General features: G+C 51.0%; 5 protein-coding genes across 5 annotated transcripts; 3 read left to right on the top strand and 2 right to left on the bottom strand.

Moving 5' to 3' along the window:
• Window positions 1–35: 35 nt before the first annotated feature.
• On the top strand, window positions 36–2,273 carry xlnD (beta-xylosidase XylA; the record flags this gene model as incomplete). Its single annotated transcript, XM_041685820.1, has 1 exon — window positions 36–2,273. The coding sequence occupies one exon, from the start codon at window positions 36–38 to the stop codon at window positions 2,271–2,273; it is 2,238 nt and encodes a 745-aa protein (XP_041539866.1).
• A 525-nt stretch (window positions 2,274–2,798) lies between these two features.
• AKAW2_21041A (uncharacterized protein) lies at window positions 2,799–4,886 on the bottom strand (the record flags this gene model as incomplete). The annotated part of the gene is made up of 12 exons (XM_041685821.1): window positions 2,799–3,112; window positions 3,184–3,250; window positions 3,311–3,394; window positions 3,446–3,534; window positions 3,597–3,657; window positions 3,706–3,787; window positions 3,848–4,096; window positions 4,149–4,230; window positions 4,290–4,423; window positions 4,486–4,581; window positions 4,646–4,762; window positions 4,840–4,886. The coding sequence occupies 12 exons, from the start codon at window positions 4,884–4,886 to the stop codon at window positions 2,799–2,801; spliced, it is 1,422 nt and encodes a 473-aa protein (XP_041539867.1).
• A 1,121-nt stretch (window positions 4,887–6,007) lies between these two features.
• AKAW2_21042S (aegerolysin family protein) lies at window positions 6,008–6,523 on the top strand (the record flags this gene model as incomplete). The annotated part of the gene is made up of 2 exons (XM_041685822.1): window positions 6,008–6,102; window positions 6,181–6,523. The coding sequence occupies 2 exons, from the start codon at window positions 6,008–6,010 to the stop codon at window positions 6,521–6,523; spliced, it is 438 nt and encodes a 145-aa protein (XP_041539868.1).
• Window positions 6,524–7,328: 805 nt separating this feature from the next.
• On the bottom strand, window positions 7,329–12,000 carry AKAW2_21043A (putative ABC multidrug transporter; the record flags this gene model as incomplete). The annotated part of the gene is made up of 4 exons (XM_041685823.1): window positions 7,329–7,434; window positions 7,500–9,165; window positions 9,215–11,838; window positions 11,897–12,000. The coding sequence occupies 4 exons, from the start codon at window positions 11,998–12,000 to the stop codon at window positions 7,329–7,331; spliced, it is 4,500 nt and encodes a 1,499-aa protein (XP_041539869.1).
• Window positions 12,001–13,203: 1,203 nt separating this feature from the next.
• AKAW2_21044S (uncharacterized protein) lies at window positions 13,204–15,119 on the top strand (the record flags this gene model as incomplete). Its single annotated transcript, XM_041685825.1, has 3 exons — window positions 13,204–13,251; window positions 13,322–13,416; window positions 13,475–15,119. 3 exons carry the CDS (start codon window positions 13,204–13,206, stop codon window positions 15,117–15,119), a joined length of 1,788 nt encoding a protein of 595 aa, XP_041539870.1.
• Window positions 15,120–16,395: the final 1,276 nt, after the last annotated feature.

The raw sequence follows: 16,395 nt of genomic DNA on the forward strand, positions 1-16,395 counted from the left end.
AGAAACCATCCCACTGAGCTTCCCCGACTGCCAGAATGGCCCCCTGCGCAGCCACCTCATCTGCGACGAATCAGCCACCCCCTATGACCGAGCAGCATTCGCTCATCTCGCTCTTCACGCTGGACGAGCTGATCGCCAACACCGGCAACACCGGCCTCGGTGTCTCCCGACTGGGCCTCCCTGCATACCAAGTATGGAGTGAAGCACTTCACGGCCTCGACCGTGCCAACTTCAGCGACTCAGGCTCCTACAATTGGGCTACTTCATTCCCCCAACCTATCTTGACCACCGCGGCCCTCAACCGCACCCTCATTCACCAAATCGCCTCCATCATCTCCACCCAAGGCCGTGCCTTCAACAACGCCGGCCGCTACGGCCTCGATGTCTACGCCCCCAACATCAACACCTTCCGCCACCCCGTCTGGGGTCGCGGACAAGAAACTCCAGGAGAGGACGTCTCTCTCGCCGCCGTCTACGCCTACGAATACATCACCGGCATCCAGGGTCCCGACCCAGACTCAAACCTCAAACTTGCCGCCACGGCCAAGCACTACGCCGGCTATGACATCGAGAACTGGCACAACCACTCCCGCCTGGGCAATGACATGAACATCACCCAGCAAGACCTGTCAGAATACTACACTCCCCAGTTCCACGTCGCCGCCCGCGACGCCAAAGTCCACAGTGTCATGTGTGCCTATAACGCCGTCAACGGCGTCCCTGCCTGCGCCGACTCTTACTTCCTCCAGACCCTCCTCCGCGACACCTTCGGATTCGTTGACCACGGCTACGTCTCCAGCGACTGCGACGCCGCCTACAACATCTACAATCCCCACGGCTACGCCTCCTCCCAGGCTGCCGCTGCCGCTGAGGCCATCCTCGCTGGCACTGACATCGACTGCGGTACCACCTACCAATGGCACCTGAACGAGTCCATCACTGCGGGAGATCTCTCTCGCGATGATATCGAGAAGGGTGTGATCCGCCTCTACACGACCCTTGTGCAGGCCGGATACTTCGACTCCAATACCACCAAGGCGAACAACCCCTACCGCGACCTCACCTGGTCCGATGTCCTCGAGACGGACGCATGGAACATCTCCTACCAAGCCGCGACGCAGGGCATTGTCCTTCTCAAGAACTCCAACAACGTCCTTCCCCTCACCGAGAAAGCTTACCCACCATCCAACACCACCGTCGCCCTTATCGGTCCCTGGGCCAACGCCACCACCCAACTCCTGGGCAACTACTACGGCAACGCTCCCTACATGATCAGCCCCCGCGCCGCGTTCGAAGAAGCCGGATACAAAGTCAACTTCGCCGAAGGCACCGGTATCTCCTCCACAAGCACCTCGGGCTTCGCAGCCGCCTTATCCGCCGCCCGGTCCGCCGACGTGATCATCTACGCCGGTGGTATCGACAATACTCTTGAAGCGGAGGCACTGGATCGCGAGAGCATCGCATGGCCGGGTAACCAACTGGACTTGATCCAAAAGCTCGCCTCGTCGGCCGGAAGCAAGCCGCTCATCGTTCTCCAAATGGGCGGCGGACAGGTCGATTCCTCGTCCCTCAAGAACAACACGAACGTCACTGCACTCCTCTGGGGCGGATACCCCGGCCAATCCGGCGGTTTCGCTCTGAGAGACATCATCACGGGAAAGAAGAACCCCGCGGGTAGACTAGTCACGACACAATACCCAGCCAGCTACGCGGAGGAGTTCCCCGCGACGGATATGAACCTCCGTCCTGAGGGTGATAACCCCGGCCAAACATACAAATGGTACACCGGCGAAGCAGTGTACGAGTTCGGCCACGGATTATTCTACACGACCTTCGCGGAATCATCCAGCAACACCACTACGAAGGAAGTTAAGCTCAACATCCAGGACATTCTTTCCCAGACACACGAAGAGCTAGCCTCAATTACGCAGCTCCCTGTGCTGAACTTCACTGCCAATATCAAGAACACTGGAAAGCTGGAATCGGATTACACCGCTATGGTATTCGCCAATACCTCTGATGCCGGTCCGGCGCCGTACCCGGTGAAGTGGCTGGTCGGGTGGGATCGGCTTGGGGATGTGAAGGTCGGGGAGACGAGGGAGTTGAGGGTTCCCGTTGAGGTGGGGAGCTTTGCGAGGGTGAATGAGGATGGCGATTGGGTGTTGTTTCCGGGAACGTTTGAGTTGGCGTTGAACCTGGAGAGGAAGGTTAGGGTGAAGGTTGTTCTTGAGGGTGAGGAGGAAGTCGTGCTGAAGTGGCCTGGGAAGGAGTAGAAAGTACTATTCTGTTGATGGCACTAGAGGATGAAAGTCAGTCTATTACTGGATATGCATAGTGATGATACGATGTAAATAGCTCTATGAAGTAATTAGTTCAAGTGGGAAAACCCTTCAGTCCACAATTAGTATGCTGTTATTCGAAAATATGGATCATTTTCTGATTAATACTAGCCGTAGCGATGATCACACACAACTTAATGTTCCCCGTTGTACAGGAAGTAACAGTTCCAATGACCTCTTAACTAGATGAAAGACAGCAAGAAAGAGTAAGAAAGGGCAATTGATCAAAAAATAAGGCTATCTACAGCCTATTCACATTTAGCCGGATCTGCAATACAGCTACAGAAATAAAGTTTGTTAGGCTGCTTGCTAGCATAGTCCCTACTATACTAAACCAACACAATGGGACAATACCCCAATTAACCAGCCCTCACTCAACACAAGTGAATCCTACCGACAACATGCATAAACCACTGCTTCCCCACCCAGCACCCTTCTTCACGATCAGATCACGAAGAATTACCAACTACTCTTCGCATAAAATGTAAACAACGGCCTCGGACCAGGATCCGTCCGACTCAAAAGCAACAAATCTCTCGTTCGCATACTGGCCACATGAACCTGTTGCTCTGAGACCTCTTCAACCGGGTCTTCAAATGCCCAAAAGACGCTTTCTTCTCGATATCCATCGGATACTCGCTGTCCGCTTAGACATATGAACGATGAGTCTCGTCTGCCAAAGGAAACAACCGTGTTCCCGAATCCGGTGTCGAAGTCGTAGGTCTGGAATTTGAAGAGCGTGCGGGCGTTTCCTTGGAGGGTTGGGAGTGCGACTGCAGAGTTATATATTGTTAATTTCTTTGTCGATGGTTCAGTGGGGGTGGATGGGGGCTGGGAAGCTTACTGTCGCTGAAGCTGCCGTTGTCGAGGGTTCGTTCTTGTGCAATCATGGTTACTGTTCTGATGGCTAGCTGTTTTTGTGAGTTGGATTAGTAGAGGGTATGGGAAGATATGGGGTGTTGGTAACTTACCAGGACTAGTTTCTTGTAGTCCTCTGGGATGGGATATGAGATTGGGGAGTTTATTTCTTCTGGGTTTTCGTTGACTGCTTGGACCTGGTGTTCCTGTCAGTAATGATAACTTTTACTTAAGGTGTGCAGGCTTACTTTGGTGCGGATGACCGAGAGTATGTTGGCCCCTTCTTCATACAGTTCAGCCTGTTGCTCTCTGCCGTTGATGAACTTTTGAACTGGGACTAGAACATGGAAGTCTGGTGAGTAGAATATTCCCAAGCGATAATTCATGTGCAGGCCATACTCTTCCTAATGAGTTCAAGGTACGCATCATATTGCGTAAAATCTCCAAATAGGTACCAGCTCTGGCCCAGTTAGTTGCCTTCCTTGAATATTCTCCTAGAAGGTCTCACCCTCTGATTCGCAAAAGCATAGTCAAAAGGCGTGAATGCATTGTTGAAATTCGGCACGTTGGTGTATCTCCACAGGAGTGCACTACCTCGACGTGAATATCCTATAACCGGAGAAGTATCAGGAGTGGGAGGGAGAACTCACAATCGTCTATATCTATGCTTTCCCTCCCTCAACTCCTGGTAGAAGTTATCTGCGCCTTCCTTGATCGCAAAAAGAGGCGAGTCTTCACCGTCGTGGGGTTCTGCGTGGATAACTCCAGATCGGCCTCCGCCTCCAGAGGTATGGATCCAGACAGTGACGCGAGAGTGTCTGTTGATGGTCTCCACGGCACTTCTCACTTCGTTTGTGACGGAGCCGGTGACTCCGTACATAGAGAAAGCAACCTCCGATCTTTCAGAAGTGTCAGGAGGGAAGTAAGTTGAAGGATTCGGTGATGACTTACGCCTGTCTGATCTCTTGACTGGTGGATTTGTTGACTGCGGAAATGGAGACGCGAGCAAAGTATTGGCCACCTCGAATGAAATCTGCCACGACTATTAAGTATCTACCCAGTGGCTAGAATATAGTACATCGTTTATCTTACCTGCAATAAAACGGTCTCCGTACAACTTATTCGGAGTATCGGTGATTATTTGATTAAACGAGTACGAATTCCCGATTGATGCCTGCTGTCTGGATGATACCTGGACTTGATAGGTCACCGTACTGCTTTCAAAACTGTGTCGATGATGATTAGCTGGTTTGAATGCGCAAATCAAGCCAGAAAAGATCACACTCACCTTAGCCGATCAAGATAGCTAGCGTCGATTTGGGAAGACTGTCCCCAACCAGAAATAGCAGCGCCAGCACTTATTTCCAAGGACTGCGCAAGCTTTCTGAAAAAGACATAAGGAGAGAAGTCAGCATTGCACTTTAGACTGAGAAGTTGGGTGTGCGGACGTGTAATCATCGATCCTTTCACTACTATAGAAGAGGTCGTAGGTGGCAGACTCCGGTTGGCCCGGAGTGATAGTGACAGCATCTGCTACACCAATTTGTTGAAGGTAGGTATTGTATCTAGATGAGGGATGAATTGTTCAGTATGTTAGCAAGGACACGATTGTATCTCTGAAGAGGATTGGAATCCATCGTACCCCTGTCCTTGCTGCATGCCATCGAAATATGGAACAAGTTCGGCCATCTTGAAATATCTGGCTGCTTTGATCAGGTATGATGGGGTATGAAAGGTCTGAAGATGATTCACAAAATTGACTGGTAGTTGCATCACATTCCGACCAAATACTGGTCCTTTATATGCTGAAGCACCAGTGTACGAGCAATCCCCGGACCTATACAGACATCACGTCACCCACAACAAACCCCGATGCAATGTTCTCGAAGATGTAACTTTGTGGTGGCGATTCTGCATCATTCAGTTCTCTATATGAGGCATTTTCTTTGGAGAAGTAGATTCCATCGAGTGACAACGACGACTGTCTATTCAGCGGAGCAAGAGCCATGGAGAACGCAATGGCAGTGTCAAGGATACAAACATCGCGAGTACTAAAGCCGATGTCTAGACTCGCAATTGATGTCTGATTCGTTATCGGTGACTCCGAAAAGCCACTGGACGGACACTGGATTCCGCTGCACGAAGCGGGGAATAATATCGATGGATCTGTAAACCAACTCAAGTGATCAAGGAAACGTTCGGGGAAGAATGGACCTGCCTGTGCTTCAGATAATTTGTTGACATGGACTGTTCGGGATCTGCCCTATAGTACCCCTGCAGTGGCAAAATGCATGTCATCAGAGATGCATGAGCTGAACATCGCGCAAAACCCTCCCCCTCATTTTTGAACGCTCAGCTTGCCCTTTAGCTCGATGTTCTACTCCACTTTATACTGTTGGAGGGTTACATCGTTGAAATTCTTGCAATTGTCTGGCTGGCTTTCTATGAGGTTCCTCGGAGGGCAAGGCACGAAGAGACTCGGCGACTGGGAAAGAGAAGGTATGAGCTGCACAATCCCTGCTACTTCTGCTGCTGCGAATACGTAATGAGATGGATTAGCAGAATCCAGTATCCAGACTTGATTGTGCAGTTAGGCACACACTTACAGAGACTAGGCTGGACGATGACGATGGTGGTCGGAAACTGCAGACCTCAGCAGCGAGTGCCAGAAATGATATAAAGACCCCCTTCCGGTCGCTCAGAAAAGAATTCTACGAAAAGCAAATTCTTCCTCGATTCAGATTCATCGGAAATCTATACAATCTTCTCTACCAAAGACTCATACCACAGCCTCCACCCCCGATCTAAACATGGCCGAGCGAGCAGAAGCCCAATGGGTGCACATCCGCGTCGTCAACTCCCTATCCTTCGACACCCTCAGTGTCAGAAACACCTGGCTGGGCTGGTAAGATCCAAAAATCATAAAGTTGCCCATCTTGGCACCAGCTCTCTCTCTCTCTCCTCTCCCCTAACACATCATCAGGGGCAAATTCCACATAGAAAACAACAAGAGCGTCGAAATCCCCGTCTCCGACATCAACGCTCTCCGGGCACCTCCTGGCGGGTCCTTCAACGTCTTCGCATGCGGCAGAGCACACTCGCCCTCTGGCACAGAGGGAAGCTTTGACGTGTACAATGGAGATGTCCGCGTCGCTTACATCTACTGGGACTGTCCTTGGGGCTCGAAGCGCAACCAGTTCCGCGCTGAGAAAATTGCTGATGATTACTGGGTGGAGACGGGGTATTGGAATCAGTCGGGCGGTGCTATTGGTAGTGTCACAGTGGAAATTGAGAGGAGGGATCGGGCAATCCGGTCGAGTCTCTAGATAGGGTGGATTCTGTGCTTCTTGTCCTGCTAATGCAGGAGTGGCTGGATTGTTGAGATTATGTGTTTGTGTTGTAGGTGATAGACGGGTGATGAGAAGAACTGTTGTGATTGAGTCGTGATTAATTCCTTGCGATTCAATACAAGAGAAGACTAAATCATGATTCTAATACCATTGCAACTGATGGCTTATGGTGGACAGCACGTGTAAGGAGGTAAAAAATCATGAAATTAGTAGGATCGACAGCATCTCCCCCCTTAACAGGGTTCGCTCTGCATTAGCGCAGGAACTGAAGTTTGGATTGAAAGGCTGATACGATAGATCAACAACTGGCAGGAAATCTAGACAGTGTGTCGAACATGTGCAAGATATATAGTATTGTATTTCCTCATCTGTCCGTGTCATTATCTTGTTTGCTTAGAAGACGACACTGAAGTTTGTCGCATATGTTGATAAGTCCCTAGCAGTGCAGTCGGTATAGAAGCATCGACTCGACCACAACAACAACGAACACAACTCAACTCACAAAACAACAACTGTAGCAATTACATGGCTCACCCTCACCCTATCTCTCCGAGCAAAAAATGATCAGAAAAACAAAAACGACGACAGTCGGATTTGAACCGACGCCTCCGAAGAGAATAGATTTCTAGTCTATCGCCTTAGACCGCTCGGCCATATCGTCTTATGATGGAGCACTCACAAATATGCTATAAGAGGTCGTCACTCAATGCATTCAACATTTCATTCGGGTTATATCATAAATCATTGATGCCATATCCATACTATCATATACATCTATGCACTATTTGCTCTCCATCATCTCGATCAGTTCCTCGTACTCGCCCGTGTTCCGCACCATTTCCCAAAATACGCCCTTTTTCGCGACCAGTCGCGCCGGTGAATCATTCCTATTAGCTTTCAGTTAGTTTCGTCGAGGTCCCAAAATGTATATAAAGGGGTTGCATTGACGCACTCGATAATTTCCCCATCTGCCATCACCAACACTCGATCATAGTCCATGATCGTCCGCAATCGATGCGCAATCGCTATGATCGTGCAATCGGCAAACATCGTCCGCAGTACCTTTTGCATATGTGAATCTGTCTCGTGATCCACCGACGCCGTCGCCTCATCCAGCAACACCACCTTCGATCGCCGACACATAGCCCGCGCTAGGCTCAGAACCTGTCGCTGACCCTGGCTGAAGTTCTCTCCGTTCGCAGCAACCGGCGTGTCCAGCGCCAGCGGCCGCATTGTCCGGCTCTCGCCCTCGCCCTCGCCAGGGACATGGACTGTCGTGCACGCCGATAGCGCCGCGCGCAGCTCGGTCTCGCTGGACTCGCCAAACGGGTCGAGATTGGACTGCACGTCGCCGGAGAAGAGCACCGGCTCTTGCGGAATCAGCGTCACGTTGGTGCGCAGTCGGTTCAGGCGGATCTGGTCAATGTTCACTCCATCGATGGTTACGCTGCCGTCGACGATATCGACGAAGCGGAGCAGGGATAGCCCCAGGGTGGATTTGCCGCTGCCGGTCCGGCCGACGATCCCGACGCGCTCGCCTGGGTGCGCGACGAAGGATACTTTGCGGAGTACGTCGGCCCCGTCGGGTTGGTAGCGGGCAGTGACGTTGTTGAATTCGACCCGACCGGAGGTTGGCCAGCTGGCGGGTAGAGCGTCGGCTTTGCGTTGCTCTTCTGTTTCTAGCTTCTCCTCTGGCTCGATGTCGCCGTACTCTGTCATGCGTTGAAAGGAATTCAACTCCACCTCAAGCTCGTTGAGCGTCCGGACTAGCGTCAGAATTGTCTGGCTGAGGCCGATGGCGTTCGTCAGAGAGAATCCCACCAGACCTGCTGATCCGGACCAGAAGTATGCTACGCAGCCGGCCGCGGCTGCTACAGACGCGGCGCAAAAGTCTGTCCGGACCGAAACCCAGCGGTTGCAGTTGTATTGTGCCTCGGAGGAGCGGGCGTGGACTGCCAACTTCTCGGCCAGCAGGTTCTGGAACACCCGGTCCATGCCGTGCCGAGCTCGGATCACGCTCAGTCCTGACAACGAGTCGGTGAAGTGTGAGAAAACAGGGGAGTAATTGATAGAGGTCAGCCGCTTGATCGATACTTGAGCACGTGTGTACATCTCTCCGATGACGAACCCTGCAGCGCAGATAACGGCTGCCGGGAGAGCAAAGATGGGCATGATGGAAGCGACACTGGCAATTCGAAGCAAAAAGCGTAGGGTATTCTCGATTGACATCCGCAGCCACTCAACAAGAACTGTGTCCAGAGACCGTGTGTCGTTTCCGAACCGGTTGATGGCGCGCCCGATTGGATTCTGATCGAACCAGGCAATTGGTGCAGACAGCACGGCCGTCACCAGCCGGTGGTGCGTCTTCTTAGCAGCCACCCAGCTGCCGTACTGATAAATGAGATTGTTACATAACTGCAAGGTCAAGAAGGTGATGATGCACGCTGCGTATATACCCAGGTAGAACAACGTGTTGGGATGCTCGTACTTGTCGTACGCCCCAGTCCATATGGATAGCCAGTATGTAATGGCAAAGTAGGCAAATTGCACGGAGATGGTTGCAATCACAACCAGTGGAACGTAGGAAGCGCCACCAAATAGCATCATATAACGAAGCGCTGATCTGTTAGCAATGCTCAAAGCCATCTGTAGTCCTCGAGTTCTTACCTAGCGTGCGAGGCACTCTTCCCGTGGCGGACGTCTCCTTAGCTATGCGTTCCTCAGCAGGCGGTTGCTTCCCAGCAGGAGCAACTGGCGGAGGCTCTGACGGGGATTCCAGAGCTTCGTCTGCCACGCGCACATTGCTCTCCGACACGGAAGAGTCTGTATCGGTGCCCGGTGTAGTGCATCGGGAGGACATGAGAGAAAGTGTACTTTTGGAGATAGCTCGAGCGGGGACAATCCTGCCATGCTCCAACCGGATCACCAAGTCGGCATCCTGCAAGGCGGCTGGGTAGTGGGTGATTAAAACGACCGTGCGGTCCTTGAGTAGACCGCTGCGGAAACACTTCTCATAGACAAGACTAGTGGTATGGGTGTCGAGAGCGGAGAATATGTCATCAAATAACAGCGTGTTCGATGGCGAATACAGTGCCCTTGCCAAAGATACTCGCTGCTTCTGACCGCCGGAAAGCGAGGTACCTCGCTCTCCCACCATGGTGAGGTCGCCTGCCGGAAGCTGTTGCAGGTCTTGGGTCAGACCACTGGCTTCGATGGCCATGGCATAGCGGGCTTCATCGAACGGGCTATAGAAGACGATGTTCTGACGAATTGTATCGTTCTGAAGCCATGGTGCCTGTGGAACGTACGCTACATCGCGCGGGCAAGTAGCAGTTCCTGATTCCAACACTGTCTCACCCAGGAATGACAAGAGCAGCGATGTCTTTCCGCAGCCAGTGGGGCCCGTCACCACATTGAGAGCGTTGGGCTTGAAGCGGAGAGTGATATCCTGCAGCCTAAAGGCAGCAATTGGGGTGCGTCGAAAGGTGGCATTCTTTAACTCTAACGGGCCGTCTGGATGCCGCTTGATCTCACTAGCAGTGTCAAAGAAGCGGTCGACGCGACGCAGCGACTCTGATCCTTGCGCGGTATAGCGGCTGATGTTGGACAACCAGATAAACTGAACGCGCAACGTTTCCATGATAGACAATGAAGTAAAAGCGACAGGTGCCCGCAAAGGAAGATCAGTAAACAAAATATAAACAGAAAACATGACTAGAAGACTAAGGAGCGGCAGCAGCTCGCCACCCATGGAAATAAGAGCCACAAATACGCTGCGTCTCCACAAATGGCGCTGCTCTACACGGCGAACGTCGTTAATGTTGTTCATCGCAGCATGCTCCCACCCAAAGTACTTCAACGTGCGGATGGACCCCAAGTACTCAGATATTTTGGACAGCCGAGCATCCGTAGCCTGCATAACGGTGCGTTGGATGCGGGAGACTTTCCGCGACGCCAGGGCAGGCAGCGGAGACAAACACAGCAGCATGAGAACACCAAACAGCGACGGCCATCCTAGCATCTGATACAGAAACACTAGAGCCAAAGTAGTCGAGATCGGGCCTGCGGTGGCTATATAGAAGATATCACGGGAGTTGTAGATAGCGTCAACATCGTAAGACATCAAGCTGGTCAGATTGGCCTGGCTTGACTTGGAGGCACCCTTGGACTCGGCCCGGTGCTTCGATTTGGCATGTTTGCCTGAAGAGTGGCCCACAGAGTCATCGTAGATGTACGAGCGCATCGCAGTCTGATAGAGCTCCTGGACGAGTGACACATTCACCCGAACCAGTAGTCGGGTTGCCGTGAAGATATACTGTTGGTAGCAGAGCGAGCGAGTCGCCGGACCAGCAAAAAGTAGTGCGATCCACAATGCAGGATGGAGCACTGCACTGCTGGGGTTCTCCAGATAGGCTAATAGCCGCAACATGGAGTATGGCGCAAGAAAGTCCACCACCGCCGTAAGGGCCGCCCAGAACATCATGGTTTTGATTTCCGTCTTCAGCATGCGGCATAGCGTACGGAAGGTTTTGCCGCCTTTGAGCCGCTGCTTCTTAATCTTTTCTAGCCACTTCAATGGCTCATCGTATGACGGCAGTGGAGGCAGATCATCCAAAGTCAGATCCCTCTGACAGCCTCGCAGGATCACATGGGTGATCCACTCATACGAGCAGTAGTAGGAAAAGAGAGAGCATGTCTCTTCTGGAGAAGCCTTCTCTTCAACCACTAAATCGTCCGTCTCTGCGTTATGAACAACCGAGCGTCGTGGGCGTGGCGTAGCCGCTGCAATTGCCACAACCGCCGCCAAACAGACCACAATAGCAACTCCAATGGAGGTTGGCCTATAGGTAGCTCCGATCACCATCATGGGTACTATATCCTGCACCACGGCCAGAATGAGAGCCGTTGTCACCATTGCATTCACATGCCAATACATATGACGTCGATAGTCATAGCGCTTGATGCAGAGCCGGCCGATACCCAACAATACCACGTAGGTCAAAAGGGCGGACCGTTTCCAACTCTCACCATTGTGTATGTCGACCCATGTGAGACAACAGGCCGCAATAGCGACAGCCAGGTGTGCGAACGCGAACGGCAGAGATACCACAATTTCGGACTGATCATGCGGGGTAGTCTTCGGCGATGGTGATTTCTTCCGGTAGGAACGGATGTAGCGCAGACTTATCGACAGCAATACCACAATCCATGATGCTAGGAACGCCGCTAGGTGGAGGTTGCCGGATCCAACAAAGGCGGACGCCTTCCGAGTCCGATATTGCCATAATTCCCTAAAGCAGCTTCAAGTCAGCCATGCCATTACCCACGATCTTGCTGGAATAAACCCACCTCTGCACCAGACCAGGATTTGGAGTATAAGCAATCTCGCCAGCCCCGCCTTGAACTGCTAGAGGCACCACGGCTGCGGGCACGATGGCCGCGAGATGCTCCATCGGTCAAATTGTAGTCTGCAACGGGCAGACAAGCTCACTCATGGGCAGTTCTCGCTTTCGTCATAACCAAGTGAGAGCTCTCTGGAAACTGCCCGACAGCATTGGAGATTGGCGAGGGTGGGGAAGGCAGTTATAGAGCACGGGTCGAAAGGACACTACCCATTGTCTTAAAGACTCCGGTAGTGAGAGGCTGGACAGAAGCCGGAGGTGCAAGCGAGGGGCCGGGAAATTGGAGCAGCCGGAGGAAGCGGTGTTAAGAGCAGGGAATAATTTGACGGTCATATTGCCGATAGCGGTGGACCTTCAATCTTTGGATCCGGACGAATTCTGCCCCGGATCGATCCTTGGATCGCCTCGAGGAAAATCCATCTGATAACATCCAGCTGAGTCAGAATAGCGCCTGAGGCAGTCATTCTTTTCATTATCAATCTGTGTCCGTTCCATCCTCGCTGCTTTGAACACAGAAGTATTGAGGCAAGCACAATTGCTTTCTCAACGATCTGGGACTATTGAGCGGCATACTCCGTCACCAACGCAGGATCCATTGACAAGCTTCGGTAGATATCACATCATCCCCTCTCTCACTGGCTGTGGTATCAGCACTAAACCCCCCACTCTCATCGCTTAGCGTGTCATCCACGATAGCCACCGCCCGATAACGATAGGGAAGACGGCCGGTGCGTGATTCCTCGGATTATGAAAGGCTTAGCACGCCTTATCAAATAATCAAGCAACAAGGCTGTAAGACATTCAAGGTCTCTGTATAATATCATGAGGATTGAGGCATCTATCAAGCTGGTGTCCTTGATGCCTTATATTTAGGGTGTCGAGGAAGCCCTTCCTGAGAGACTCTTCCCATACTAAGGAATGTTAATGCGCGATTACCGATGAACAGGCGGGACCGCCTACCCCGCATTGAGTCACCCAAAAATTTTGGATACCTTTGATGCATCTTGATTTAAAACAACTGTTTCCTAAAAGAAAGAAATAACACCCATCTTAAAATCGAGTTTCTCAAATAGGAAAAGAAAGTCTTGCTGCGGCTTCCCGCAATCCTAGTCCCTTTCCGGCCTTCCCGCCCTATGACTCAAAATTCAGTGCACGGATATTTTCATTAGTCAACTACATCGAGTTATCATAGCTCAACCCATAGTATCATTCCATTTGCATGAATAACGTCCAATTATAGACATTGGGATCAGAATGTCGGTGATAGAGCTTGGTGACTCTATTCCATCGCTCACCTCCCATGTAAGTCACATCCGTTCCTGCAGACGTTCGCATTCATGCCTGTCAGTCAACAACACTTACACTTCCACAGGCCGTGAGCGTGTCCCTACCAACATGGGCGGACAATGTAGGTTATGAGGAAGGTGATAGACGAGTCGTGGACAAAATGACAACAGGCTATCCACGGTACTGTTCAACGTATATGCATCCACGCTTAAATCATGGAAACTAATGTCACGGCCAGATTTTTCATTCATAAATCTATTTGTGCGTTAGCAGATGCTATCATTGCCAGATATGGTAGCCCAAACCAAAAGGCCATGTTGTTTCCTTCCCCAGCACCTGCCCAAAGATGTCGCGACTTTATCAAGGAAAAAGGAGGGCCCGACCTCATCAAAGATGTCGAGGTGATTGATTTGACCCTTGATAAGGGGAAAGAGACTTCAGAAATCATATTGAAGATCTCCCCCTCGATCTCCGCTGTGATCTATCACAGCGACCTCTTCCCAGTAGCGAAGCAGTATTGGCAACACTCTGGTGACGGAATCTCAAGCAGACGTGCTGAGTTTTGCCACTCACTCTTTGTGGATGGCAAGCTCGTGCCTGCGGTCACGCCGCAACCTGTAATCCCTCAGAAAAGGGGTCCCAGACGATACCAGCGAGGCTCTATTGACCTTACTTCCACCCCAACAGACAAAAAGGTCAGCCCAGAAAGAGTCAAGGATGCAGCATTGATCCAGGAAAGCACGCAGTTCCTCGAGGATCGGTTCGGTCGGAATCTTGATTTATCTTTTATTGATAACGCCAAGATCTCCCTCCGTCGACGCATTGCTGGCTCCTTGACGGGAGATGTGAATCTTGCCGAACCGAAAACGCCCGAGCAACCCTCTGACTCCCACGGAGCGACCCAGGACGATGTATATCTCTACCCCTGTGGAATGAACGCTATCTTCAGCGCCCACCGAATGCTACTCCAGTCTAGAGGTCAGCTGAAGAGTATATCATTCGGCTTTCCATACGTGGACACTCTCAAAATCCTTCAAAAATTCGGCCCTGGATGCATTTTCTACGGACACGGTTCATCGGAAGACCTGGACGACCTGGAAGCCCGCCTTCAGGCCGGAGAAAAGTATCTAGCTCTATTCTGCGAATTCCCCGGAAACCCTCTCTTGAAATGTCCCGACCTCAAACGGATTAGAAAGCTAGCCGACACCTACGACTTTGCCGTGGTCGTCGACGACACGATCGGAACTTCCATCAACGTCCATGTCCTCCCTTACGCCGACGTGGTCGTCAGCAGTCTCACCAAGATATTCTCCGGAGACTGCAACGTTATGGGCGGCAGCGCAATCCTAAACCCCCAAGGAAGATATTACGACTCCCTGAAGAAAGCCTACGAAGCAGACCATAAAGACAACACCAACTACTGGGCCGAAGACATCATCTTCATGGAACGCAACAGCCGCGACTTCATCAACCGAATCAAGAAGATCAATCACACCACCGAAGCCATCTGTGATCTACTCAAGTCCCACCCTCTCGTTAAAGACGTTTACTATCCCAAGTATAGCTCAACGAAACAATTCTACGAGGACTGCCGAACCCCAGAAGGTGGTTATGGTGGTCTACTGTCTTTCTTCTTCCACAAGAAAGAACACGCAATCGCGTTCTATGATCGCATCGAGACCGCAAAGGGACCTAGTCTGGGCACTAACTTCACTCTGACTTCACCGTATGTCCTACTGGCTCATTACTGGGAGCTGGAGTGGGCAGGTGGATTTGGGGTACCTCCGGACTTGATCCGCGTTAGTGTTGGCGTGGAAGACACGGAAGAACTCGTTTCGCGGTTTGTGGTTGCGTTGAAGGCTGCTGAGGCGGCTGATTCCTGATTCTTGTTCAAGCGAGAGTTGTTGTATGCATTTTATTTTCTGACACTTCAACCTGTCAAGAATCTTGTACCATGTTAGTCTATTATCTAATTCAACCATATGTAGCAGGTACTACTACACCAATACTATATTTCATTGCACAGACACACGCGAGAGTATCAATAATACCTACTAAAGACCCTATCCAACCACCCCCCACCACATAGCCCAATCAACTAAACTACTAAACTAGCAGCAAAAGCCAACTTAAGGCTAGTACCGCCCCCAACCCAAGCATAAACAAAAAGTTTAGAATAATCTAGGTAGTACCACCACCTACGGCGTAAACTTCCGACGACAAGCAACCCAGCCGCATATTTCCCGTGGCACGAACAGGCCTTTGTGAAACTTCGCTTAGTTCTCATCCCTTTCATGCATGAAGGGGAGAAAGTAAACTCTCTCTAGGTCCCAGTTAAACCAAATCAGGGTAAGGATACGGGGGGTGGGTGATGCTGTATTGTGTTACATGGATAAGCTGCAGCGCGGCACAGGTTAGTTGCAGTGGTGGCACGGCATTTAGAATGTGTTGTACTAGCAATGGCGGTTCGGAAATGGGGGGAGTTGAGATTATGATAGTGTATATCTATTTCGATGGGGAGTGGGAATTTTGCGGAGGACATGGGAAGGTAGATGCTGTTAATGCTATGATATTTTGTGCGTTGTAGGGAGGGAGGGAGGTATATTTAACAAGGCGGGATAATTCCGTGAAATTTGTGGATGGTAGATGATGGATTGAGATAAATACATATACTTGAGTATGTCCCAACTGGTGACTTGGATGGACTGTGTTGGCTCAAAGAAATAAGTACTATTTTTATTCTAAGGCACTATATTATTCATTATGGGAAGGCTATTCCCACCACAAGTACAAGTCATCCATTGCGTCAAGTCACTAAACTTAAGAATTCTTTAATCCCAAACCCCCATTCAGCAACATCTCAAGTGGAACAAGGTGTAACACGAAGCATGCAGGTCACGATTCCCAAGACTCCCAATGTAGTGCACCAAGTCCATGCATCACCCCAGAAACAACGGGAAACCCCGAGGAAAAGACTTCTTTCTCTCGGTGACAGCCTTGCCATATGCTACTATCAGTTGTCTGCGCACGGACGTTTCCTCATGCCATTCATATGGTGGTACAAAGAGGTGGTTTCACCATCGAGACCACCCCACAGCCGCACGTTCAGCAGTCATATAATCAGCAATTTGAGTTCAAAGTGGCGGACAAGCTTTGAGG

Source organism: Aspergillus luchuensis, chromosome 2 (genome assembly GCF_016861625.1).
Source record: "Aspergillus luchuensis IFO 4308 DNA, chromosome 2, nearly complete sequence".
Taxonomy (NCBI): Eukaryota; Fungi; Ascomycota; class Eurotiomycetes; order Eurotiales; family Aspergillaceae; genus Aspergillus; species Aspergillus luchuensis.